This window comes from Geotrypetes seraphini, chromosome 3 (genome assembly GCF_902459505.1).
Source record: "Geotrypetes seraphini chromosome 3, aGeoSer1.1, whole genome shotgun sequence".
Classification (NCBI taxonomy): Eukaryota; Metazoa; Chordata; class Amphibia; order Gymnophiona; family Dermophiidae; genus Geotrypetes; species Geotrypetes seraphini.
Window position 1 is genome coordinate 7,145,167 of NC_047086.1, and position 27,048 is coordinate 7,172,214.

Below are 27,048 nucleotides of genomic sequence, written 5' to 3' on the forward strand. Positions count from 1 at the left end.
TTCAGTCATCGCAGAGATGGTCAGGCCAAGGGTCTGGTTCAACCATGGCCAATGGAGGGGCTGATGTATGTGTTTCCTCCATGGCCATTAGTGGGCAGAGATCTACTCAGCATTATTCGTCATCCGGGCCTGGTGGTTCTGGTGGCTTCATATTGGCCCTGATGTCCGTGGTATGCGGATCTGGTGTGGCATCTGGTGTCGGATCCTCTTCCTCTGTCTCTTTCGCCTCTGACTTAGGGTCCCATTCCCATGTTCGATCTGGGTCTCTCTTGGGCTTGGCTCTTGAAAGGAAATGCCTAGGTATGAAGGGGTATTTAGATAAAGTGATCTGGTAGAGGTAGTGGGACCGTTGGGAAACAGTGATCATAACATGATCAAGTTCAAGTTTGAGGTAGGAATACCGAAAGGAAAGAGAACCATAGCGACAACTTTCAACTTCAGGAAAGGAAACTACGAAGCAATGAGGGAAATGGTAAGGAAGAAACTTAGGAACACTTCCAAAAAATGGCAAATGGTAGAACATGCCTGGTCTTTTCTCAAGAACACGGTGAGTGAGGTGCAAAATCTGTATATCCCAAGATTCAGAAAGGGGTGCAAAAAGAGTCGAACAAAAGACCCAGCATGGATAACTAAAATAGTGAAGGAAACGATAGGCAATAAGAAAAATTCATTCAGGAAATGGAAAAAGGACAAAACTGAGGGGAACTGGAAAGAGCACAGGAAGAATCAAAAAGAATGTCATCGAGTGGTTTGAAAAGCCAAAAGAGAGTATGAAGAGAGGCTAGCCAGGGAAGCACAAAATTTCAAACCGTTCTTTAGATATGTTAAAGGGAAGCAACCGGCTAGGGAGGAGGTGGGACCGCTGGACGACAGAGGCAGGATGGGAGTGGTGAAAGAGGAGAAAGAAGTGGCAGAAAGACTTAACATGTTCTTTTCATCTGTATTTACAAACGAAGACACATCCAACATACCTGAACAATTCTTCAATGGAAATCAAGCAGATAAATTAACATCCATGGAAGTGAGCCTTGAAGATGTACGCAGGCAGATAGAAAAACTAAAAACTGACAAATCCCCGGGTCCAGACGGAATCCATCCAAGGGTTCTGAAGGAATTAAAGTAGGAGATAGCGGAACTACTGCAGCAAATTTGCAATCTATCCCTGAAAACAGGAAGATAGCCAACGTTACGCCCATCTTTAAAAAGGGATCAAGAGGTGACCCGGGAAACTACAGACCGGTGAGTCTAACCTCGGTTCCGGGGAAAATGGCGGAAGCACTGATAAAAGAAAACATCGATGAACATTTTGAAAGAAACAAACTTCTGATAACCAGCCAACATGGTTTCTGCAAGGTGAGATCGTGCCTAATGAACTTATTGCACTTCTTTGAAGGAATTAACAAATGGATGGACAAAGGAGACCCCATAGACATCATATATCTAGATTTCCAAAAAGCCTTTGACAAGGTGCCCCATGAACGCCTACTCCGGAAACTGAAGAACCATGGGGTGAAAAGAGACGTACATAGATGGATCAGAAACTGGTTGGCGGGTAGTAAACTGAGGGTATTAGTGAAGGGTCACTACTCGGACTGGAGGAGGGTCACGAGTGGGGTCCCGCAGGGCTCGGTGCTCGGGCCGTTGCTATTTAATATATTCATAAATGATCTAGAAACAGGGACGAAGTGTGAGATAATAAAATTTGCGGACGACACCAAACTATTTAGTGGAGCTCGGACTAAAGAGGACTGCGAAGAATTGCAAAGGGACTTGAACAAACTAGGGGAATGTGCGACAAAATGGCAGATGAAGTTCAACGTTGAGGAATGTAAAGTATTACATGTGGGAAACAGAAACCTGAGGTACAACTATACAATGGGAGGGATGTTATTAAATGAGAGTACCCAAGAAAGGGACTTGGGGGTAATGGTGGACATGATAATGAAGCCGATGGCACAGTGCGCAGCGGCTGCTAAGAAGGCAAACAGAATGCTACGCATAATCAAGAAGGGTATTATAACCAGAACGAAAGAAGTTATCCTGCCATTGTATCGGGCAATGGTGTGTCCGCATCTGGAGTACTGCGTCCAATATTGGTCGCCGTACCTTAAGAAGGACATGGCGTTACTCGAGAGGGTTCAGAGGAGAGCGACGCGTCTGATAAAGGGGATAGAAAACCTTTCATTCGCTGACAGATTGGAGAAACTGGGTCTCTTTTCCCTTGAGAAGAGGAGACTTAGAGGGGATATGATAGAGACTTATAAGATCATGAAGGGCATAGAGAGAGTAGAGAGGGACAGATTCTTCAAACTTTCGAATAATAAAAGAACAAGAGGACATTCAGAAAAGTTGAAAGGGGACAGATTCAAAACAAATGCTAGGAAGTTCTTCTTTACCCAACGTGTGGTGGACACCTGGAATGCGCTTCCAGAGAGCGTAATAGGGCAGAGTACGGTACTGGGGTTCAAGAAAGGATTGGACAATTTCCTGCTGGAAAAGGGGCTAGAGGGGTATAGATAGAGGATTACTGCACAGGTCCTGGACCTGTTGGGCCGCCGCATGAGCAGACTGCTTGGCACGATGAACCTCAGGTCTAACCCAGCAAAGGCATTGCTTATGTTCTTATGTTCACTCTTTTGGGGTCCCAGAGACTTTCCAATTCTCGGACTTATGTGCGGGTTTGGCGTATATTTGAGGAGTGATGTACAGCGTTGGGAGTGGTCACTTTTTGTGCTTCTCTGCCTAATATCTTAGAATTCTTGCAGGATGGCCTGGACAGGGTCCTGGCTTGGTCTTTTTTCCAGGTTCAGCTTGCGGCCTTGTCAGCCTTTCATGGGTTATTGCGGGGTCAGCATCTGACTGCCATTTCGGATGTCATTCGCTTCTTGTGGCCAGCTAAATTGCTCAGGTCTCCTATGCGACGATCTGTTCCTTCTTGGGATTTGAATCTGGTCCTGTCTGGGCTGGTGCACCCTCTTTTGAGCCTTTGGGTGCCTGCTTAATGAAGGACCTTACTCTTAAGGTAGTCTTCTAGGTGGCTATTACTTCTTCTAGACATGTTTTGGAGCTGCATGCTCTCTCTTCTAGGTCTTCCTGGAGTTTTTTTAGGGAGCAGGTCGTTATGCGGCCTGTTCCTTCCTTTCTGCCAAAGGTAGTTTCTCCTTTTTATGTTAATCAGTCCATTGTCCTCCAGGTGCTGGGGAGGGTTCCTCGGATTAAAAACAGTTGCGCAAACTGGATGTTGGTCAGGTCCTTCGCAAATACGTACAGAGGACCCTGGAGATCAGAAAATCAGATCATCTTTTTGTTCTAGTGCAGAGGTCTCAAAGTTCCTCCTTGAGGGCCGCAATCCAGTCGGGTTTTCAGGATTTCCCCATGAATATGCATGAGATCTATGTGCATGCACTGCTTTCAATGCATATTCATTGGGGAAATCCTGAAAACCTGACTGGATTGCGGCCCTCAAGGAGGGACTTTGAGATCCCTGTTCTAGTGGGTCCTCGTAAGGAGGATGGCGCTTCCAAGGCTACCATTGTGCTGGATCAAGGAGACTATTACTTCCGCTTACCTTCTTCAGAAGAAGCCTGTTCCGGCCTTTCTCAAGGCTCGTTCCACTCTGGGTCAGGCCACTTCTTGGGCTGAGTCTTTGCTATTGCCTCCTGTGGATATTTGTAAGGCTGTTGTTTGGTCTTTCTTGCATTCCTTTGTCAGACACTACCATGTGAACGTTCAGGCGCGTCGGGACACGGTTTTCGGTGAGTGTGTTCTGGTGTTGGCCCTTTGGGGGTCCCACCCATGATGGGGACTGCTTTGGTACGTCCCGCTTGTAAGATTAACTTATGCTGGTCTGTAGAGTTGCTAAAGAAGGAGAAATTAGGTTTTTACCTGCTAATTTACTTTCTTTTGGCCTCTCCAGACCGGCATAGGACCCCACCCTATTGTTGTGTTATTCTTGCGTGCAGATTTTGTCTTTTGTGCGGGTTCTAGTATTTTTCTAGGGCTGGGGAGATCTAAGAACAGCAGCTGTGGCTCGGCTGGTGTAGCTGGCGAGCTTGGTGACCTTTGCTATTTGCATTTGTTCCTTTGCATTTTCCAACAGCATTCCTGGGTTTTTTTATTAGTAGATACTCCTGTTCGGAGACCTGTTTTTTCTGTTTATAGTTCTTAGTTCTGCTTGGCTATTCGGCAGACTGAGGTAATTAGGGGGGAGACACCTGATATGTACTATTCCAAAGTTTTGTCTCAGTCTTCACCTGCTGGTCATGATGAGATATAGCCCACTTGTAAGATGCCTATGCTGGTCTGGAAAGGCTAAAAGAAAGTAAATTAGCAGGTAAGAACCTAATTTCTCCTTATTTGTCAATGCCTTCCTGTGCTAATGATATTCTCTGTTAATGTCTTCCTGTCCTGTAAATGATTTTATGAGATCTTGTGATTCCATCTTGTAGGATGAATTTAAAGTTTTGATAATGATACTGTTTAATGTCTTCCTGTGTTTGTCTTGTTGAAATATGTGTGTCGTAAAAAACATTTTTAGGATTCTAAATATAAAAGAAGAAATGGGAAAGATTATAATGAGAAATATTAAAATGTATAATGTCTTTTAAAATATATTCTATTAATGTCAATGGCCTAAATCACGTAATAAAAAGGAAAAAAGTATTAACATTTTTAAAAAAGCAAAAAGCGGATATTTACTGTCTGCAAGAGACCCATCTTAGTAAAAAGGAATCACAGAAACTATCAGGTGGGTGGGTAAAAGAATGTTTCTTTGCTCCAGCAGAGGGTAAAAAAGCAGGGGTAGCAATTCTTATAAATAAAAAATGTATGGCCAATATTAAGATAAAAAATTCAGATCCACATGGAAGATGGATACAAATTGATATAAGTATGGGAAATGATGCCCTGACGTTGTTCAATGTATATGCCCCTAATTCGAATCAATCAGAATTCTTTAAAAAATTACAGAATATGATATTACCACTGGCTACTTCTAACTTAGTGGTGGCTGGAGATTTTAATGCTGTAATGGATCCAATAATGGATAAAAAACCAGGTAAAAATATAAAATCTTTAGGTTTAGATAATTTGGTTCAATCATGTGATTTGAAAGATATATGGCGTATTCTTCATTTTAATGATCAGGAATTTTCATTTTGTTCACAGGTTCATAAATCATTTTCAAGAATAGATTATATTTTTGTTTCAACAAATAAAGTGCAACAGGTGATTAAAGCTTACATAGATCCTATTATTATTTCGGATCATGCGGGAATATGGATAGAAATACAATTAGATCAAAAAGAGAATGATAGACCTCTTTGGAGATTTGATAATGCATTGCTTGTGGATAGCAAATTTTTGGAAAATTTTAAAACACAAATTAATGATTTCTTTCAAATAAATTTAGTAGAAGATACATCTATAGAGAATGTATGGGATGCATTTAAAGCAACTATGAGGGGTAATATTATATCATATTCAGCTTTTATTAGGAAACAGATTAAAAAACAATATTTAGAATTAGAAAAAGAAATAAAAATATTAGAAGCTAAATTGATAAATAAATGGGAATATGAAATTTTGCAAGCTCTTTTGAAAGCAAAAGGTAAATATAATGAATTAACTTCAAAAATGATTAGAAAAGATTTGTTTTCCAAGCAAACAATGTATTACGGAAATTCTAATAAGGCGGGAAGATTACTGGCAAATTATCTTAAAGCAAAAAAAAGAAGAACTAATATTAATGGAATAAAAGATGATAATGGTATAATAACAAATCAAACAAATATAATACTAAAACAATTTTTAAAATTTTATAAGGACCTGTATTCTTCCGAGCATTATTTGGAGAGACAAAAAGATGGGAAAAATTTTTTAGATTTAATTAATGGACCTAAGGTTCCTGATCATATAAAACGGAGTTTAGATGAACCTATATCATTAAAAGAATTAGAAACAGCATTGAGATCTCTTAGAGTTGGATCCGCTCCAGGTGGTGATGGTTATACAGTAGAATTTTATAAAACATTCCAAAATATCCTTTCCCCATATTTACTAAATTTATATCAGACACAACTTATAAAAGGTAATATTAAAGGTACTATGGCTGAATCAATAATAATAGTTTTGCCTAAGCCAAATAAAGATCCTACTTTGGTTTCAAACTACAGGCCGATATCTTTGATAAATGTTGATAATAAAATTTTGGCGAAAATTTTGGCTTTAAGGTTAGCCAAAGCTCTCCCACATATTATAGATATGCATCAAATGGGTTTCGTTGCTAAAAGACATTCCTCTAATAACTCTAGATTATTGTTTCACATGTTAAATTTATCAAAAAAAAATGGATGAACCAGCTTTTACAGTTTCATTAGATGCTGAAAAAGCATTTGATAGGGTAGAATGGAATTTTATGTATCAGGCTTTAGAATGGTTTGGTATAGGTTCTGGATTTATACAAATGGTAAAAACATTGTATAGCTTCCCAATTGCAAGACTAAATATTAATAATAAAATATCTGATGGTTTTCAATTGCAAAGGGGAGTTAGACAAGGCTGTCCTTTATCTCCTTTGTTATTTGATGTTGTATTAGAACCCTTAATATTATCAATAAAGCAAACAAAGGAGATACAAGGTATTCCATATTCAGATATGGAATATAAAATTTCGGCTTATGCTGATGATATTTTGCTTTATTTGAGAAATCCAGAATCAACCTTATCTTCTTTATTGGAATTAATTGATAAGTTTGGTAAATTTTCAGGTTATAAAATTAACTGGAATAAATCTGAAATTATACCCTTGAATGTTCACTGTGTAAAAGGATTAATTGATACTTTTCCATTCATATGGAAAGAAGAAGGATTTAAATATCTTGGCATTCAAGTTAAAAATACAATTGAAGATACTATAAAAGAGAATGAAAAATATGTATTAAAAAAAGTTACGGAGTTATGTGAACAATGGAACCCATTACATATTTCTTGGTGGGGAAGAGTTCAAACTATTAAAATGATGATGTTGCCTGTAGTTTGCTACCAAATGAGTATGATACCCACTTATTTTCAGGGGTCCTTTTATAAAAAACTTAATAGTATTTTAACAAAATTTCTTTGGCTTGGTAAAACACCTAGAATAGCTCTAGTAACTTTACAAAAATCAATTAAGGAAGGAGGGGTAAATTTTCCAAATTTTTATAGGTACCATCAAGCCTATATTCTACGTCAGGGTATGTATTGGATCCTCCCAGAACTTATAGATAACGCACCAGATTGGTTATATTTGGAATGGCGCCTTATGTTTCCCCTAAATTTAGTTCATCTACCAAGTATCAATATACCCAGAAGATACAGAGAAAATAAAATAATAATGGATACTTGGAAAACTTTGAGATTTATAGATAAATTAACACCTATCCCAATATACAAATCAACTAATCAATCTATATGGATAAACTCCAAGATCAAAATTGGCGGAGCTCAAATCCTTTGGAAGAACTGGATTATTGCAGGCATTAGATCTTTGGACGATGTTATTTCAGAAGGTAAACTGCTGGATTTTTCACAATTGCAACATAGATTTGGTCTTAATAAAACACAAAGTTTTAAATGGTTGCAATTGAAGCAGGCCATTCAGGTAGGGTTCCCTGAATGGAAAACATTGAACAGTCAATATAGTTTAAAGTTCTTATGCTTTAAAGCAGACTTCCTAGGACATCAAGCCGCATTGTGGTATAAATTAATATTTGGATATTTGAATAAAAAACCAAAAAATGGTCTAAGAGACATTTGGAGCATTGAGATTGGACATCAGATTAATGCATCTCAATGGCCACTAATTTGGTCTTGGAGAATGGGATGTACAGTATCAGCATCTATGAGGCAGACTTGGTTTTTTTTATTGCATAGAGCTTTTTGGACCCCTACACGTTTGCAAAAATTAGACAGTTCTAAGTCAAATAAATGCTGGCACTGTAATCTAAAACCAGGGACATTAGATCATTTATTATATCATTGTCCCTATATTAAAACTTTTTGGAATTCAATTTGGCCACAAATTAACAAATTAATGGAAAATCATATTGCAATATCATATGATACAATTTTATTTGGAATGATGATGAGAAAAAAAAGTCAAATTTCACCAGAAAATAATAAGCTTTTATTAATTATGACAGGGGTTGCCATTCAACATATAACTAACAACTGGAAAAATTACAACAACCTAAATTATACATTTTGGTGGAACACAATATGTCATATTTTTAAAATGGAAAGAACAATAGCAATACAAAGGGGGACATATACAAAATTTATAAAAATATGGGGGCCATTGACAAAATACTGTAATGAATAAATAATAGAATATTTTCTTCTTTTCTTCTTTTAGAGATCTTTTTTTTTATGACACACATATAGGGGGGGTAAGGAAAATAATTTATACATAATATTTTATAATATATGATACAAAATGCAACATATGAATAAAAAGTAATAGAAGGGTGGGGGGAGGGAAAAGGGATAAAATTTATCTAGAACATATTGTATTAGATATAAACATGTTATTGAATATTTATCAATTGTATTCTAATATGGTGTATACTTTTTATAAAATTTGAAAATTAAAAATATTATATTAAAGCAATAAAAGGGTGGGGGGAGGGTGAGGGGGAAAATCAAATTTAGATATACATTGTGTTAGATATAAAAGTGATACCATGCATTTATCAATTGTATTTTATTATTATGTACACTTTATGTAAAATTTGAAAATAAAAATATAATGGAAAAAAAAAAGAAATATGTTTAGCATTTGTGAATTATGTATGCATGTGATTTTATAGACCGCATAGTTAATATGCGGTATATAATTTTTTAAATAAATATTGTACTAGCACAGAATGGTTTAACCCATTGTTCTTAATCTCCAATTTATACTTTGCAGCTAGTGAATCCTCCCAAAGCAAACCTTCAAGAAAATCAGATGTGGTAGAAGTGACAGCTGATCATCCAGAAGTGCAGGCTATAGTGTTGAAAGCTGTAGCTGCTGCAAAACAACTTCCAGTCACGGTACCCCCGGAAACATATGCAGAAGTGCTGGAAGCAGCCTTTAGAGAGGTTAATCTACTAATAGTGATTAAAGTACTACCAATGAAATCTGATTTGTTTACATCGAAGTGGGGGGTGGAAGGCGAACATAAATACTTCATCAATAACATTATGTTTGCCAGTTTGTGCTACTTTTCAGGAAATTTTGATTCTGTTTAGTCTTCCCTACTGTGTACCAAATTCTATAACTGGTCACCTATGTGAGAAGTCCTAAAAAGTACATATTTTAAACCTGCTTTTGTAAATCAAGGTCCAAGAGCTCAAATCCCTTGCAAATACTAATGCACACATTTAAAAACAGAGAAAATAGAGGCAGATAAATCTGGTCTTCCATCCGTACCATTTACTATCTCTTCTTCTCCTTTAGATTCTATGCACTTGTCCTAAGATTTTTTTGAATTCAGATAGTCTTCATAGACACCACTTCCACTGGGAGCTGTTCCACAAATTCACCATTCTTTCCCTGAAGAAATATTTCCTTGGATTACTCCTGAGTCTGTCCCTTTTCATTCTCATCCTATGCTCTCTTGTTCCAGAGCCTCCTTTCAACCAAGAGACTCACCGTCTGTGCATTTATACCAAATAGATGTTTAAATGTCTCTAGCATGCCTTTCTTCCAAAGTAAGAAAAAGGAATCCCTAAAGAATATATACCACCTAAAAATCCTATAATATCAGAGCAATGTACTCAAATTACAAAGTTAGAAATATTGTACATATTTATTAATTTAAAATTAGCAAAAATATCACAAATTTTTCATAGAATAGCATACACAGAACACCATACAAACACTACAAACAAACCAGACAAGATATAACAACATATAACAAGCACTATCAAACCAAGCTGGAAAAGGCCACACAAAAGATCATACAATGATATATAAATATAGCTGTGTTCAAAAGTTCATAGATTACTTAGCTTGAAGGTTCAAAGTCTTCCTGGAACAATGTCCACGAGGAGTAAAGCAAGCAATATGATTGTGGGCCATCCAGAAAGGAAAAAAATAAAAAAACCAACATCCCAGGTAGATTAGAGTTCAAATCCAACCTCCATATCACAAAGTGCAGGTGCAAGTGCAAACGTGCTGTCAGTAAACAGTATAATAAGTTAGATAATCAAGAAGGTCTCAAACCAAGAGGACAGAAAGCATTTCAAAATCTTCACAAGCAGAGATGAAATGCCATAACAGGCAACCAATCTTCTAACATCTCCTCACACTTCCTCAACACAGGTCGTGTTTTGATGAAATCTTTGTCAAGAGGAAGAAAGCAACTGAAATAGAATAAAACAAAAGCAAATGTACTCTACACTGACATGAGCAGAAACAAGCATATCACAGAACACAAAATATAAACTAACTAATAGCAATCATTATCCCAGGACAAGCAGGCAGCATATTCTTAACTGATGGGTGACGGCACCGACGGAGCTCCGGTACGGACAATTTTAGAGTGATTGCACTCTAAGAACTTAGAAAGTTCTAGTTAGGCTGCACCGTGCATGCGCGAGTGCCTTCCCGCCCGACGGAGGCGCGCGGTCCCCAGTTTCTTAGTTTCCGCGTTTTTTCAACGGCCGTTGAAAATTTTTCTCTTGCCTTCCCGCTCGCGCGTATTTTTTCTGGAAGCTTTCTCTTCCTTCTTTTCTTTTTATTACTTTTTGTTTCTTTCTTTCTTTCTTTATTTTTTTTTTAATAAGCTTGATTTAAGTTTTTATTGATTTTTTCATATACCAACAAGTGTTATTAAATTTTCATACAATTGTCTTAACAATACACTTGAATTTTCTATAATGTACTTTATATAAACCATATTTTATATTATTCTTCTTATGAATTTATATAACATATATATTGTAATAATTTTATTAATTATTATTTAATTATGAACCCTTTTCCCTCCCTTTATTATATTATTTTCACATAAGATTATTACTTATCATAATACATTGTTTATAATGTATTATAAAAAGAATACATTTCTTACCCCTTCCCTCCCTCCCTTCTTTAACCATTGTCTTATTGTGGAAAAAAAAAAATTTAAATCATTCATTACAAAAATCTGTTAATGGTCCCCAAATCCTCTTGAACTTATCCATATATCCTTTTTTCTTTATTTTTGTCTCACCCCGGTGGGGCCTGTTGCCACGATCGAAGCTTCCACCTTCGATTTAGCGGAGGCCGTTTTCACCTTCATGCCCCCACAGCCGGGATTTAAGAAGTGTCAACGGTGTGTACGCCCCATCTACTTGACCGACCCCCACAATTGGTGTCTCCAGTGCCTGGGTCCGGATCATAGGGCTTCATCTTGCACCCGTTGCGCTTCTCTTAAAAAGCGCACCTTGAAGAATCGACAGATTCAGCAAAAACTTATTTTCGGTGCCTCTATTATCGGCTTCCAGCACGGTGGAGGCCTCTCGGTTCCGTGGACAAGACAGGTATGGAAACTGAAGAGGTGGAATGGACCGGTACCGATAGAGTGGAAGCCGATAATAGAGGCTGCTCTACGACTGGTACTGGAGGCTTAGACCAGACCGGGACTGAAAGGTTCGGTGCCAACAGAGCAGGAAGGAGTTGCTGCAATTGGTCTTTTAGTTGGACTTGGAGGACAGCCGCAATACGGTCATCCAAAGAAGGCACCGGTATCGCTTTCTTTTTATGCGATACCTGGGGTGTCGCTCAACGCCCAGAGGATGAAGAGGCCGATGATGATGCACTCACATCTTTACTGACATGAGCAGAAACAAAAGCATATCACAGAACACAAAATATAAACTAACTAATAGCAATCATACCAGGCTATGAACTTTTGAACACAGCTATATTTATATATCATTGTATGATCTTTTGTGTGGCCTATTCCAGCTTGGCTTGATAGTGCTTGTTATATGTTATATGTTGTTATATCTTGTCTGGTTTGTTTGTAGTGTTTGTATGGTGTTCTGTGTATGCTATTCTATGAAAATTTTGTGATATTTTTGCGGTCCCGCCCCTCCTCTGACATCATAGGAGGGGCGGGACTGTGACAGAGGAAACAGCTCCGAAGCAGTACAAAGATTGCTAGCACCGCGATCTTCTTTGCAGGCTGTTACTCGAAGGTAAACATTGCGGGAAGGCCATGGGGGTGGAAGCCGGACAACGGGGGGGAAGCCGACAGCAGCACTTCCCGACTGACCCTCCCCTCTCGCTCTCTAAAGCAGGTGCGGCAGTGGCCAGCCAGCAAGAGCAGCACTGCCGCTCCTGCTTTAGGGGGCAAGGGGGGAGGGTCAGGCGAATCGGGAAGCAAATTGTTTTTTTGTTTTGAACCGATTCAAATCGATTCACCCGAAGTGAATCGGTGAACCGATTTGAACCGTGAATCGGGCACAGTAATGTTTACAATATGTCAGATTTGAAATGTGTATCTTGTCAGAGCTGGTGTTAGACAGCAAGCGTGAACTAGGACCTAAAGGAGAGAGGAAAAGTCTTTTTTATTTATTTATTTTGTATGTAACACATAGCCAGCATAGGGTTGGAGAGGTTGTATCCTTATACTTCTACTAAGACTATCCCCCTCCTTTGCTGGCGCGTAGCGTGGGTTTTGGTGCCGGTGCCAGCGTGATTAATCTGATGCTCATAGAAGTCCTGTGAGCGTCGGAGCAGTTGCTGCCACTGCCGGTGCTGGGGCCCATGCTGTGCATTAAAAAAAAAAAAATTGTCCCGCGACTTAGCCTGTGTTTTAGATTTCGGCCTCTTATGTGATTTGAGTTTTGACACCCCTGGTATAGACCAGTGTTCATCAACCTTTTTACACCTGTGGACCAGCGGAAATAAAATAATTATTTTGTGGACCAGCACCAGTCCGTTGACTGGCGATTGAAGAACACTGGGCTAAGTGGTGGGCCAGACCCCGCCCATCTCCACCCTAGACCCCGCCCCCCCTAATAATACTAATTGTAACACTATTTTTACCATTCATTTTTCATTTATACACACAATATAATCTTATTAACAATATAATCTTATTAACAACATATAATGGTTAACCATCAAATTAAATTACACAAAGCACACTGTATGTATGCTTCTCAACATTCATTCCTACCAGAACACAGATAACCCCTATGTAAATATGGGACCAAAAACTAAAAGTACTAGGATGGTCTCCGGACTCAAGGGTCTCTCATATGAGGAAAGACTGGGCAAGTTGCAGCTCTACTCTCTAGAGGAGCGCAGGGAGAGGGGTGACATGATTGAGACATTTAAGTACGTCACAGGTCGTGTCGAGGTGGAAAACGACATATTCTTTCCTAAGGGACCTTCAGTCACAAGGGGGCACCTGCTCAAACTCAGAGGAGGGAGATTTGGTGGTGACACCAGGAAGTATTTCTTTACAGAAAGGGTGGTGGATCACTGGAACAAACTACCGGTGCAGGTGATCAAGGCCACTAGCGTGCTCGACTTTAAGAATAACTGGGACATCCACGTGGGATCTCTACGTGGGTCGAGCAGCACTCTGACTTAATGGGGTGGGACAGTAGAGTGGGCAGACTTGATGGGCTATAGCCCTTTTCTGCCGTCATCTTTCTATGTTTCTAATATATACAAATGAAACCCTAAGATGCAAGACTCTGCATGCAGTACAACCCCAGAGAAATAGAAACAAATGCATTTCTTCCCGAACAGTGCAAAATATAGACAGCAGATGAAAATTCTCAAAATTGATTCAATTCAATCACTAAATTGAAAATAAAATCATTCCCCCTACCTTTGTTGTCTCCCTCCCTCCATGGTTTTCCTTTCTCTAATTAAAGACAAATAGTACATGACCAGCTATACTTCTACCTTCCCTATAACTGTTTACAGGGAAAAGGAGGCAATTTTAACAAAAGCTGTATCAGACACACTGAATCACACAATTTTGCCTAACTCAGTTAATACTTCGTTTTGTGGATGAACATTCTGTAACAATTTGATTCAAAATTAAATTAATGATTGTGATATATGATTTATCCACCATGTAAAAAAATCAGCCGGTTAGAAAATAGGGCAGTGGAAAGCTAGCCTAGGAATCTTTTTAAGCAGTGAGGCCTCAAAGAGCAGGGGGTGTTTTTCATTATACACATGTTATGTATGCTCCATGCTGTGCCTTACCTTCTGGCCTGCACCCGCCTGGCCATTGTATGCTGCCCCCGGTGTTATCTTCGGGCCGGCTCCCCTCTTCCTTACTGCCACAATGCATAAAGCCATGGGCAGCAGCTCCTCACGCATCCCGCACCTCATCTGGAAGCCTTCCCTCTGATGTTGCGACGTCAGAGAGAAGGCTTCCGGTTCAGGTGCAGGACACACATAGGAACCACTGCCTGCAGCTTTGTGCACTGCGGTAGTAAGGAAGAGGAGAACTGGCTCGAAGATAACACCGCATCAATCGCACTGCAGACCGGCGGTTGAAGAATGTGGTCTCGGGCCCAATGGACGTACTGGACCTGCGGACCGGCAGGAAATTTCTGCGGACCGGCATTGGTCCACGGACCGGCGGTTGAAGAACACTGATATAGACAATCAGAGACTTTAGTGCATCTAACATTCAGTCCTCAAAAGCTTCAATCTAGTTGGATTTTCATGATTTCTCCAATGATTATGCATAAGATTATTTGCATGCAATGCTTCCTTTGTATACAAATAGATCTCATGCATATTCATTATGGATTTCTTGACTTGGTGAGGGCTGAGGTTGGTCATGCCTTGTTTAGCTTATCTACTAAATCCCCTGCTATAAATGTCACTGCACATCACTGCTGTCTGCTTTGTTAGTCACTGAGGAGTTGAAAGACAGTCCAGAGGTAATAATAACTTTATTCTTCTATACCGCCATAGTCGTGAGACTTCTAGGCGGTTCACACCGAAGAGAGCTGGACAGTCAGCGAGTTACAATATGTAGAAATCCGGGATACAGTATTTAGAAAATTTACAAAAAGTACATAGAATCTTACAAAAGGTCCGAGATACAGTATATAGAATCTTTCAAAGATCATATAGAGTCTTACAGAAAGGTAGAGAGATACAGCATATAGAATCTTACAAAATGCAGTGAAATATAGCAAGCAGAATCTTAAACAGAATCTTAAAAAGGCAGCAAAATTAATGTTGGGCATTTCAGACTTAAAAACTGGAGAGGATATATGTAGTGTTAGGTGTAGCTACTTTATTAGGTGGAGATTTTGTCAAATAAGGCAGTTTTTATGGCTTTTCTAAAGGCATTATATGTCAGCCTTGCTCCATTTATGTAGCTGTTCAACCAGTGTTGTTTGTTAGCTTAGTACATGAAAGTTCTATCCAGGAAGGTTTTGTATCTGCAGGCGGTAAGAGAGGAGGAGCAAAAGTATGCAAATGTAGGTTCCTACAAGAGTTCTTGCAAGAAGGGATTGACTACCCGACGGTTCAGGAATAGAGTGCTAGATCACATGGGTCTGTTGCGGTCAGATTTTTGGCTGATTCCAAAAGAGCGATTGAATCACAAAAAACTTTGCATACAAATAATATGACCAGAGGTTGTTGATACTCCCCATTCAATCCTGCCAATGAATCTCACATATGTGCAGAGCCGGCAGGGGAAGCCCTAAAGTCGGGGGAAGCCGCTGAGAGTCGGGGGGGGGGGGGGAGGAAGCCCTGAAGCAGCCTCTTGCCACCCAGCTGTTTGGGGCAGGAAACCTTTTTTTTTTTTATGGACACAGATGTGTGTGTTACCCACATGCAATATCTTCCCCCTCCCCCCCAAAAAAAAAGTAGTGCCACCTCTCCCTCCATAACAACCACAAATCAATGAACCACCGGATGATGATAGCTGCCCCAGCGAAAGACAAGAGGGATGCCCACTCCCTCCTACCTCAGCAACCAATGGCAGCAAAAATTGGCAGGAAGGATGCCCTCTCCCTCCTGCCAGGCAAACTCCCCCCTCCCCACAGCAGCGTAAATAGCAGGAGGGATGTCCATTCCCTCCTGCCAGTGGAGACCCCATGTGCCAGGTGCCCCCCCCAAATCATCACCCCCTTACCCTTCCCCCCAAAAGAAAAGGCAGGAGGGATGACCGCTCACTCCTGCCACCATATGCTCCCCCGAACCTCCCTTCACCCCTGAATTCCCCCCTTTATACCTTTGTCAGAAGTTGACAGGAGGAGGGGGACTCGGTCCCTCCTGTTCCAAGACCCAACAGTCCCAAATGGCAAGCCTTCCCCTCCCCGGGATATAGAGGCCCGATTGGCCACTCCCCATGCATCACATCATGTACCAGGGAGGGGAAGGCCTTGGAGCAGGAGGGACCTAACTTCCCTTCTGTTCTCACAAAGGTACTGGGGGGTTCAGGGGAATTCCGGTGGCAGGAGGGAGTGGGCATCCCTCTTGCCTTTTTTTGAGAGGAAGGGGAGATAGGAGATGGTTCGCAGTGCGGGGGCTTCTATTGGCAGGAGGGAATGGGCAACCCTCCAATTTTTGCTGCTGCAGGGAGGGGAGGAGTTCACCTGGCAGGAGGGAATGGGCAACCCTCCTGCAAATTTCATTGCCGCAGGTTGCTGAGGCAGAAGGGAGTGGGCAATCCTCTTGTATCTCACAGGGGTGGCTGTCATTGTGCAATGGGGAGGAGGAGGGTGGCTCAACTTGCATGTGGATTTTTTTTTTTTTTTCTTTATTTATTGGATTATTCATTACAATATCTCTGTAACAAACATACATGAATGAACACAAAAAAAAAATACAAAATACAAAATGTAAATTCCCAGATGGGAATTAACATAATATAAGAAAACTATTTCAACCGTATCCTAGTCCACATTAAAGCTGATCGCCAGTACAAATAAAACATCAAAGCAAATCTTTTTTTTTTTAAATGAGGCAGTTATTGTGTGTGTTAACACATGCACAGCATCTGTGCCCATTAAAAAAAGGTATGGTATATTATAAATAAAATTATTTTCAGGGGTGAACTATCGGTAGGACAGGTAAGCGACTGGTCTTGACTAATTGCTTTTTTTCAGATTGCTTAAAGTGATCACTTTGTTTTGTACATTGCGAAGCCATGTTAGAGCATCAATCGCTCTTCTTGTTTACATGGCATTTCAATATTAATGACCTTATTTGCATGGCCAGATTGGAGAATGAGCGATCGTACAGAAAACCACACGGTGAGTCATTTTCTGCATTGGGTTGGCAAATCCGATCATTGCTAAACCAGTCGAAACCGGTTTAATGATGATTGCAGTGGCATACCAAGGGGGGGCGGGGAGGTTGGCGGTGCACCCCGGGTGCCAGCCCTGAGGGGGTGCTCCCGGCCTTGCCGTTCAGTCCCCCCCACCCTCGAAGGACTGCTCGCCCCACTGACCTTCCTGCACCACCTGTGAAGCAGCCCGCAGCAGGATCGCGACGTCAGCGATCCCGGAGCTGCTTGGGCGCTGCTTCCTGCGCCGCGGTCCCATCCCTCCTCTGACAGAGGAGGGGCGGGACCGCTGCGCAGGAAGCAGCGCAGGGATCGCTGACGTTGCGATCCTGCTGCGGCTGCTTCATAGGTGGTGCGGGGAGGCCAGGGGGGCGAGCGGTCCTTCGGGGTGGGTCGGGGCATCAGGCCTTCAGGGTGGGGCGGGCGGGCAGGCAGGCAAGCTTTCAAGGGGGAGGGGGTGACAGGCAGGCAGGAAGGCCTTGAAAGGGGGGGCAGGCCTTCAAGGGGGGGGACAGGCCTTCGGGGGGGTGCAGGCCTTCATGGGGGAGGGACAGACCTTCTAGGGGGGGCAGGCAGGCCTTCAAGGGGGGCAGGCAGGCCTTCAAGGGGGGAACAGGCCTACAAGGGGGTGGGACAGGCCTTCAAGGGGGGGGACAGGCATTCGGGGGGAGTGCAGGCCTTCGGGGGGGTGTAGGCCTTTGGGGGGGGTAAAGGCCTTCAAGGGGGTGGGACAGGCCTTCAAGGGGGGGGACAGGCCTTTGGGGGGAGTGCAGGCCTTCGGGGGGGTGTAGGCCTTTGGGGGGGGTAAAGGCCTTCAAGGGGGGGACAGGCCTACAAGGGGGGGACAGGCCTACAAGGGGGTGGGTCAGGCCTTCAAGGGGGGGACAGGCCTTCAGGGGGGTGCAGACCTTCAAGGGGGTGCAGGCCTTCAAGGGGGGGACAGGCAGGCAGGCCTTCAAGGGGGGACAGGCCTACAAGGGGGGGACAAGCTACAAGGGGGTGGGTCAGGCCTTCAAGGGGGGTGCAGACCTTCAAGGGGGTGCAGGCCTTCAAGGGGGGTGCAGGCCTTCGGGGGGTGCAGGCCCTCGGGGGGGTGCAGGCCTTCAAGGGGGTGCAGGCCTTCAAGAGGGGGACAGGCAGGCAGGCCTTCAAGGGGGGACAGGCCTACAAGGGGGGGACAAGCTACAAGGGGGTGGGACAGGCCTTCAAGGGGGGGACAGACCTTTGGGGGGGGGTGCAGGCCTTCAAGGGGGGGGACAGACAGGCAGGCAGGCCTTCAAGGGGGGGACAGGCCTACAAGTGGGGGACAGGCCTTCAAGGGGGGGTGCAGGCCTTCGGGGGTGCAGACCTTCAAGGGGGGGACAGGCAGGCAGGCCTACAAGGGGGGGGACAGGCCTTCAAGGAGGGCACAGGCCTACAAGGGGGTGGGACAGGCCTTCAAGGGGGGTGCAGGCCTTCAAGGGGGGACAGGCAGACCTTTAAGGGGGGACAGGCCTTTGGGGGGGACCCTGGATTAGAAGTACACGGAGGGAAGGGGGTGTTCAAAGAGACATGCATATGCCAAACTTTGGGGGGGGAAGAAATAATGGGTCTGAAAATAGAGGAGAGGGAAGGAACAGAAAGGGAGAGAAATTGGACACAAGGGATGGTGTGGAGGAGGGATAGAGATACTGGATAGGAGGGTAATTAGGAAAAGAAAGGGAGAGATGGTGGACTCTGGGGTGGTGGGGAAGGAGGGAGAGATGCCGGATGAAAGGGTAGTTAAGAAAAGGTGGATCTGTGGAGGGAGATGAAAAAAAGGAAAGATACCAGACTTCCTGGGAAGGGAAGGGAAATGGAAAGGGAGGACAGAGTTGGCAGATGGATGGTTAGCATGCAGAAAGAAGGAGACCCTGGCAAGCAAGTTATCAGAAGAAAACCAGAGCCTTGGACCAACAAGATTTGAAATATAACCAGACAACTAAAGGTAGAAAAATTAATTTTATTTTCTGTTTTGTGATTATAATATGTCAGATTTGAAATGTGTATCCTGCCAGAGCTGGTGTTGGACTGCAAACGTGAGCTAGGATTTAACAGAGAGAGGAAAAGTCCTTTTTGTTTCTTTATTTTATTTACACCATAGCGCCAGTGTGGTTAGGAGAAGCCAAAGGGGGTGAAAAAGCTATAAAACCCACCAGGAGTTTTGAAAAAAATCACCCAACTGGGCAGGAAAATCGAATTGAAAAACCAATTCAATAGGCTGAATCGAATCGAAATTTTTTTTTCCTGAATCTGGCAGCATTAGTTTGCGCTACTGTCTTAGACTTTAGGACCTGGGATTGGGGAGAGATGGCATCCTCAGTACTTTATAATGCAAGTGAAACGAGGATTTGGTCAGACTTTTGAAGGGTCTGCAGAAAAAAATTTTTGTATAGGCCGGGGACATGAGACAGCAGGAAATGGGAACTTTTCTTCCTTCTATTTTTGTGAATGGAAAGGCTGAGGGTGTCAGAGAGTTCAGTTAAAATATGTGCTTTATAAGAAAATATAATAATGTGTTTTATAAAGTTTATAGCATAGCTGGCCTACCCAGTGAGGTGTTCCTAGTGGTGATGGTGGCAGCGTGTCAATGTGTTGAGAGGAAGAGGTGGTCTGGGAAATTCTGCTGAGCAAACTCCGGGCCCTTTCCACCCCCCAGTTAGTCCACTCCACTCAACTGGTTCACACACTGAGTGGGTCTTTGGGTGTTGTTTTGGGATCTCTTCCAGTGGTTTATCAGTATTTCCTTCTGGTCCAAGGAAGGAAACTTTGTTATCCTTAGCATTGACCTACAGAATATGTTTGTAACAGCGCTGCTTGTGTGGCATTAGGCTATGTAGTGATCGAAAGAAAAAATCAGACCTTTGCACATTTTTGCACTATATGGTGGGTGTATGAGGAGATTCACATTTCCTGCACAGCTAAGTCCATGTGAAGTTACCTTGTGCTGTATTTGACATCTAGCAAGATCTCTGTTTGAAAGGAAAGATCTAAACTTAAAAATGAAGTGGCCAGAAGTTATGGTAAAAGCAGATAGTGTAGCTGGTTTTAAGAAAGATTTGGACAAATTCCTGGAGGAAAAGTCCATAATCTGTTATTAAGACATGGGGGAAGTGTCTGCTTGCCCTGGATCGGTAGCATGGAATGTTGCTACTCTTTGGGTTTTGACCAGGTATTAGTGTCCTGGATTGGCTACCATGAGATTGGGCTACTGGACATGATGGACCATTGGTCTGACCCAGTTAGGCTATTCTTATGTTATGTTCTCATCTGTAGGGGCCTTTGTTTTCACTTCTTATTTTAATGTATTTTTTTTTCTGGGAACTTATCAGTGTTTTTTATAATGGGAACAAAAATGGAAGAGAATTAATGTGTGTGGGATGAGGGGGTAACTAATTTCTTCAGCTAAATAATTCAATCCACTTCAAACAGACATAGGAGAACTCACGCACCATTCACACACCCTCCAACCAAAAACGTCAAAAGGAAAAAAACTGTTCGACAACCTCCTAGCCATTCGAGCTGCAACACTCGACCCCCAACTCTACAACCAATTGACATCGACCACATACTGCAAAACCTTCAAAAAGAAATAAAAACCCTTCTATTTAAAAAACACATAAAACCGAACTAACACAATCAGAACTGTCCCAAGCATCACCTGCAACTACTCCATATGTACTTCTGATGTCATGACAATTCAGACATAATTTATGTTATGTTATGTTTGGAATATAAGAAAATTTTCACTGCCTGTTTCTATTCTGACCATTTATTCCGTTTCATGGTCATTACAAAAAATATTTTTTTACCTGGGGGGGGGGGGGGCAAAAAATGATGGGCCCCGGGTGCCACTGCCACATACCCTAGGTACGCCACTGGATGATTGTTAGATGATCGCTGACTATAGTGCATTTAGGGCTAGATTCACTAACCTGCCCAATCATGCCTGATCCGTGGCCGGCCAACGAATTCACAGAGGGTCAGCATGCTAATGGGGGCGATCAGAGGAACGCCCCCCACGGAACGCTAGTGAGCGATCCAGAAACATGCGCAAACCATCTTCTTTGTCTGTAGATGGTCTCCACAGGCTTACGGAGCTGCTTTTCTTCTGTTTTTTTACTTTTTTATACTTTGTGCACCCATGGTTTTAACCCACTTTAAACCTGCAGGTTAAAACCATGGGTTTGCACTGTAGGGAGAAGGACAGGAGAGTTGGGGAGGCAGAGAGCAGGAGAGCTGGGGAGGCAGAGAGCAGGTCACGGCAGAGAGCAGGTTTATTGCAGGGCTGGCAGGATAGTCGGAAAGGACGTGAGCGACTGGTCCCCAGCAGTCGCTTCTTTTTGGATCGACCAGCCAAGTAGGTATGCCTGAATTTTGTTAGTGAATCATGTCCTTCCTACTATGCATGCCGTTTCCCCTCATTTGCATGTATGGATCAGAGGATGATTGCCACAGAGGTTAGTGAATTGGGTCGGAGGAAAATCGGGTCACAAAGGGGTTGCAAACTGATCAGTACACGATCGGTTTGCTTAGTGAATCTAGTCCAAAGTGATTGTTTAAAAGACAGAAGATTACCAAAGTAAGAACTTAATCTTTCCTTTTTTTTAATCTTAGTTCAATGAAGACAACCCAGAGAGATTTCCTGGTGCTCCTCCAATAGGAGGATTGATAGTGGATAACTTTCCTATATCTTTAGAACATTGGACAGCTCTACAAGATGCAGAACTCCTTCCTGATACTGTTATCTGCTTAACAGACACAGATCCTAATGGTGAGTAAATGTTTGATTCTTGCATAACTAGAATGTCCAGTCTTAAAGAAATAAGTTCAGAATGGTTTCTCTTTAGAGGACACAAACTCTAAAAGTAAATCAGTTAAACAAACTTGTTTCACTAACATTATAAAAACATGCATATTACCATCCAGAAGGAGGAAAAGACATTGAAGAATATCTACAAATAAGCTCAAAAATTAGCTACAGATTTCCATCCTAATCAGAAAAACTATGTGATGCAGGGTTCCATTTTAGGAGTCACCACCCAGGAAAAGGATCTAGGTGTCATTGTTGAGGATACATTGAAACCCTCAGTTCAGTGTTAGGAATTATTAGGAAAAGAATGGAAAACAAAGATAAAAATGTTATAATGCCCTTGTATCGCTCTATGGTACAGCCACATCTCGAATACTGTGTACAGTTGTGGTTGCCGTATCTCAAAAAAGATATAGCGGAATTAGTAAAGGTACAGAAAAGGATGATTAAAATGATAAAAGGTATTGGGACGACTTCCCTGTGAGAAAATTTGTGGCACAGTGGTTAGAGCTACAGCCTCAGCACCCTGAAGTTGTGGGTTCAAATCCAATGCTGCTCCTTGTGACCTTATTGCCCCAAGTACATTAGGTAGAGTGTGAGACCACTGGGACAGATAGGAAAAAATGCTTGAGCACTTGAATGTAAAGCACTTAGGCTATAAGTTGTATGTAAATATTAAAAATAAATAAAGCTGCTAGGACTCCAGCTTGGAGAAAAGACGGCTCAGGGGTGAGAGATGTCCTGGCAGAACCGTTATCTGCGCTTTTCAATCTTTCCCTAAACAAGGGAAAGGTCCCCTTGGACTGGAAAACTGCTAATGTCATTCCGCTCCACAAAAAGGGATGCAGGTCAGAGGCTGAAAATTACAGACCAGTGAGTCTCACATCGATAGTGTGTAAACTTATGGAAACGTTGATTAAAAACAGATTGGATACGATTCTGGATGACGAGAAGCTGAGGGACCCTCAGCAGCATGGGTTCATGAAGGGAAGGTCTTGTCAATCCAATCTGATAAGCTTCTTTGACTAGGTAACAAAACAACTGGACAGGGGGGAATCTCTGGATATCGTGTATTTAGACTTCAGTAAGGCTTTTGATAGTGTCCCACACCATAGGTTATTAAACAAGATGAAAGCGATGGGATTAGGAGAAACTTTGACTGCATGGGTTAAAGACTGGCTCAGTGGTAGACTTCAGAGGCTGGTAGTGAATGGTACCCCCTTAGAATCGTCGGCTGTGACCAGTGGTAGGGCTCGGTCTTGGGTCCGATACTGTTTAATATCTTTGTACGGGACCTGCCTCAGGGACTTCGAGGTAAAATTACACTATTCACCGATGCTAAGCTATGCAACGCTAAGCTATGCAACGTGGTTGACAGTGCAACCATGCCCAACACTATGAGGCAGGACCTACTTTTACTGGAACAATGGTCTAAAACTTGGCAACTGAGCTTTAATGCCAAAAAGTGTAAGGTTATGCACCTTGGTAGCGGTAACCCCAGCAGGACATACACCCTGAACGGGGAAACCTTAACAAGAACTGTCGAAGAACGGGACCTGGGTGTAATCATTAGCGAAGATATGAAGACGGACACTCAGGTGGAGAAAGCTTCGGCCAAGTCTAGACGAATGCTGGGTTGCACCCAAAGAAGTTTTGTCAGCCGAAAGCCTGAAGTCATAATGCCGTTGTACAGGTCCATGGTGAGACCTCATCTGGAGTACTGTGTTCAGTTTTGGAGGCCACATTATCAAAAAGACGTGAAGAGAATGGAATCAGTCCAGCAAATGGCCACCAAGATGGTCTCAGGACTCAAGGATCTCCCATATGAAGAGTGACTAAGCAGGCTGCAGCTATATTCTCTCGAAGAACGCAGAGAGAGGGGAGACATGATAGAGACGTTCAAATATCTTACAGGCCGTATCAAGGTGGAAGAAGATATCCTTTTTCTTATGGGTCCCACGGCAACAAGAGGGCATCCGCTCAAACTCAAGGGTGGGAGATTTCATGGTGACATCAGGAAGTACTTCTTCACCGAAAGGGTGGTTAATCGTTGGAATGGCCTTCCACGTCAGGTAGTTGAGGCCAGCAACGTGCTCGACTTCAAAAAACGATGTGGGTAAACATGTGGGTTCACTGCGGGGAATTGCTTAGGGGAGTGCTCTTTTAAGGGGAGGGTTCTTTTGAGTGGGCAGACGTGTTGGGCCGACGGCCCTTTTCTGCCGTTATATTCTATGTTTCTATATGATAGAAGTCTATAAAATACTGAGTGGAAAGGGTAGATGCGAACTGCTTCTTTCTTTAGCACTCTCCAGACCAGTATAGGAGCTTACAAGCGAGTATATATCTCATCATGACCAGCAGGTGGAGACTGAGACAAACTTTGGAACTGTACATATCATGTGACTCCTCCCTAATTATCTCAGTCTTTTCTCAGTCTCCAGCAGGTGTGGTGAGCTGTACCTATCTCCCTTGGTAGGGCTGTTGGAATTTGTTTAGGAATTTTTGTCCCTTTTTGTTGCCGGATTGAGCTTGGGTGGGCCCTATATGGGGTCCATCTGACCTTGGGGGTGTCAAACCCGGCGGGTCTCGAGTGGGGTCCCTCCCCCCCTTTCCTCTACCTCCCTAACATTTTTGTAGAGGTGCCTCAGCCAGCAGCCTGGCCTCCTGGTTGGTCAGCCCTCCAGCTTTGAGAGCCGTGGAGTCTGTTCTGAGTAAGTGGAAAAAAAAAAAAAAATCCTGAGTTGTGCCGGTCTAATTCCCTTTAAAACTGTCATTTGTATTGTTTTTTCTCATCTAAGCGGCACTTTTATTACAGCTAGGGCATTTTTCAGCACAATGAGCACTTTTAAGGGGAAAAAAATGCTCAATGTGCTCCAGACGCGAGGTACTCGTGGCCGGCCTATGCAAGTGTTGTGCAGGCCGTAGCAGTGGGGGAGTCTAGTCGGCAGGGTACCCTGATGTTGGCAGTGGTGCTGGCCAGGGCCCCCACCGCATGTACCGCATGAAGGATTTCTTTACTGCTGGAGCGGCTGGGAATTCCCTTTTCGTGTCGGTCGGTTCCTCAGCCTCAGTGTCTGGGAAGTCCCAGGCTTTTCAGACACGACAGGCAGCAGGAGCTCCGATTTTGGCGATTTCAGGTCTAATTTTGGCGGGAACTTCCTCCTTCATTTCTGTTACCTCAGGTGACCTTCCCCCTGTTCTGGAAATACAGGGGCAAGGTATGGCAGGGTCCCCTACTGGGGCAGGGAGACCCTTGGGGCCGCCTGGGTTTTTCCCTCTGAATTTGTTATCACTTTGTAAAGCTTATGTGCTGGTGGCTGGAGGTTCCATATCCACTCCGGGGGTCTCGACATCTTCCCCGGTGCGGCCCCACACATAGGCAGTTTTGCCCCCCTCTACTCTCTCAACCAAATGCCTGAGGGTCTCTTGGGATAAGGATTTTTGCCTAGAGGAGCAAGATGTAATTGATGAGGACCTGGACCCTTGAGGAGATTTCCAGGATCCTCTTGAGGGGTTGGATTCCACCGGCGAGGGGTTCAAGTACACCCCCTGCTGGCGAAGATGCATCTGTGGTGCACATTTTTCGGCAGGAACAGCTTCATGAGCTAATTCTTCAGGTTTCCTCACTTTTGTATTTTGAGGATGACCGTGGTACACGGATCTGGTGAGGCATCTGGTGGCGGATCCTCTTCCTCTGCCTCTCTTGGATGACCTTTTAACTCAGGGTCCCATTCCAATGTTTGATCCAGGTCCCTTTTGTCTTATGGCTTGGCTCTTGAAAGGGGTTGCCTAGGTAAGAAGGGGTATTCAGATAAAGTGATCTCAACTCTCTTGGGGTCCCAGAGGCTTTCCACCTCTTGGGCTTATGTGAGGGTTTGGCGTCTATTTGAGGAGTGTTGTGATGCGCGTGGAATGGTCTCTTTTTGCACTTCCCTGCCTAACATCTTAGAGTTCTTGCAGGATGGCCTGGATAGGGGACTGTCTTGGTCTTCTTTCCAGGTTTAGCTTGTGGCCTTGTTAGCCTTTTAGGGGTTATTGAAAGGTCAGCATTTGACTGCAATTCCTGATGTGACTTGCTTCTTGCGGGTGGCCAAGTTGCTCAAGCCTCCCGTACGACCCTCTGTTCCATCTTGGGATCTGAATCTGGTTCTGTCAGTTCTAGTGCGCCCTCCTTTTGAACCGTTGGGCGACTGCTCTTTGAAGGACCTTACTCTTAAAGCGGTCTTCTTGGTGGCTATTACTTCAGCTAGACGTGTTTCTGAGCTGCAGGCTTTCTCTTGTAGGACTCACTTTTTGGAGTTTTCTAGGGTGCGGGTTGTCTTGAGACCTGTTCCTTCCTTTCTACCAAAGGTAGTTTCTCCTTTTCATGTCGGTGTTAGTAGTCGGGAGGGATCTTCTGAGTAGAAGCAGTTGCGCAAGTTAGATGTTGGTCGGGTTCTTCGCTCTTATGTGCAGAGGACCCAGGAGATCAGGAAATCAGATCATCTCTTTGTCCTTCTTGCGGGTCCTTGTAAGGAGGATGACGCTTCTAAGGCTACTATTGCATGCTGGATTAAAGAGACTATTGCTTCCGCTTTTCTTCTGAAGAAGCCTGTACAGAATTTCTTCAGGTTCATTCCTTTAGGTGTATACTGGTCATTCCACTAGAGGTCAGGCTGCTTCTTGGGCTGAATCTTCTCTGGTGCCTCCAGTGGATATTTGTTAGGCTGCAGTTTGGTCTTCTCTGCATTCCTTTGTAAGACACTACCATGTGGAAGTTCAAGCGTGTCGGGACGCGGTATTCGGTGAACGTGTTCTGGTGTCGGCCCTTCGGGGGTCCCACCCTTAATGGGTACTGCTTTGGTACGTCCCATTCATAAGGACTATACCAGTTTACCAAGCGATACAGAAGGAGAAATTAGGTTCTTACCTGCTAATTTT

The 27,048-nt window shown here is 43.1% G+C and overlaps 1 protein-coding gene across 1 annotated transcript in view; it reads left to right on the top strand.

Annotated features, from left to right (window-relative positions):
• Positions 1 to 27,048, top strand: part of AK9 (adenylate kinase 9) — a 1,007,389-nt gene that overhangs the window by 465,140 nt on the left and 515,201 nt on the right. Inside the window, exons 15-16 of the mRNA XM_033936269.1 lie at positions 8,948 to 9,120; positions 21,933 to 22,089. Coding sequence (XP_033792160.1) covers positions 8,948 to 9,120; positions 21,933 to 22,089 — 330 coding nt within the window. The remainder of the gene's footprint in view (positions 1 to 8,947; positions 9,121 to 21,932; positions 22,090 to 27,048) is intronic.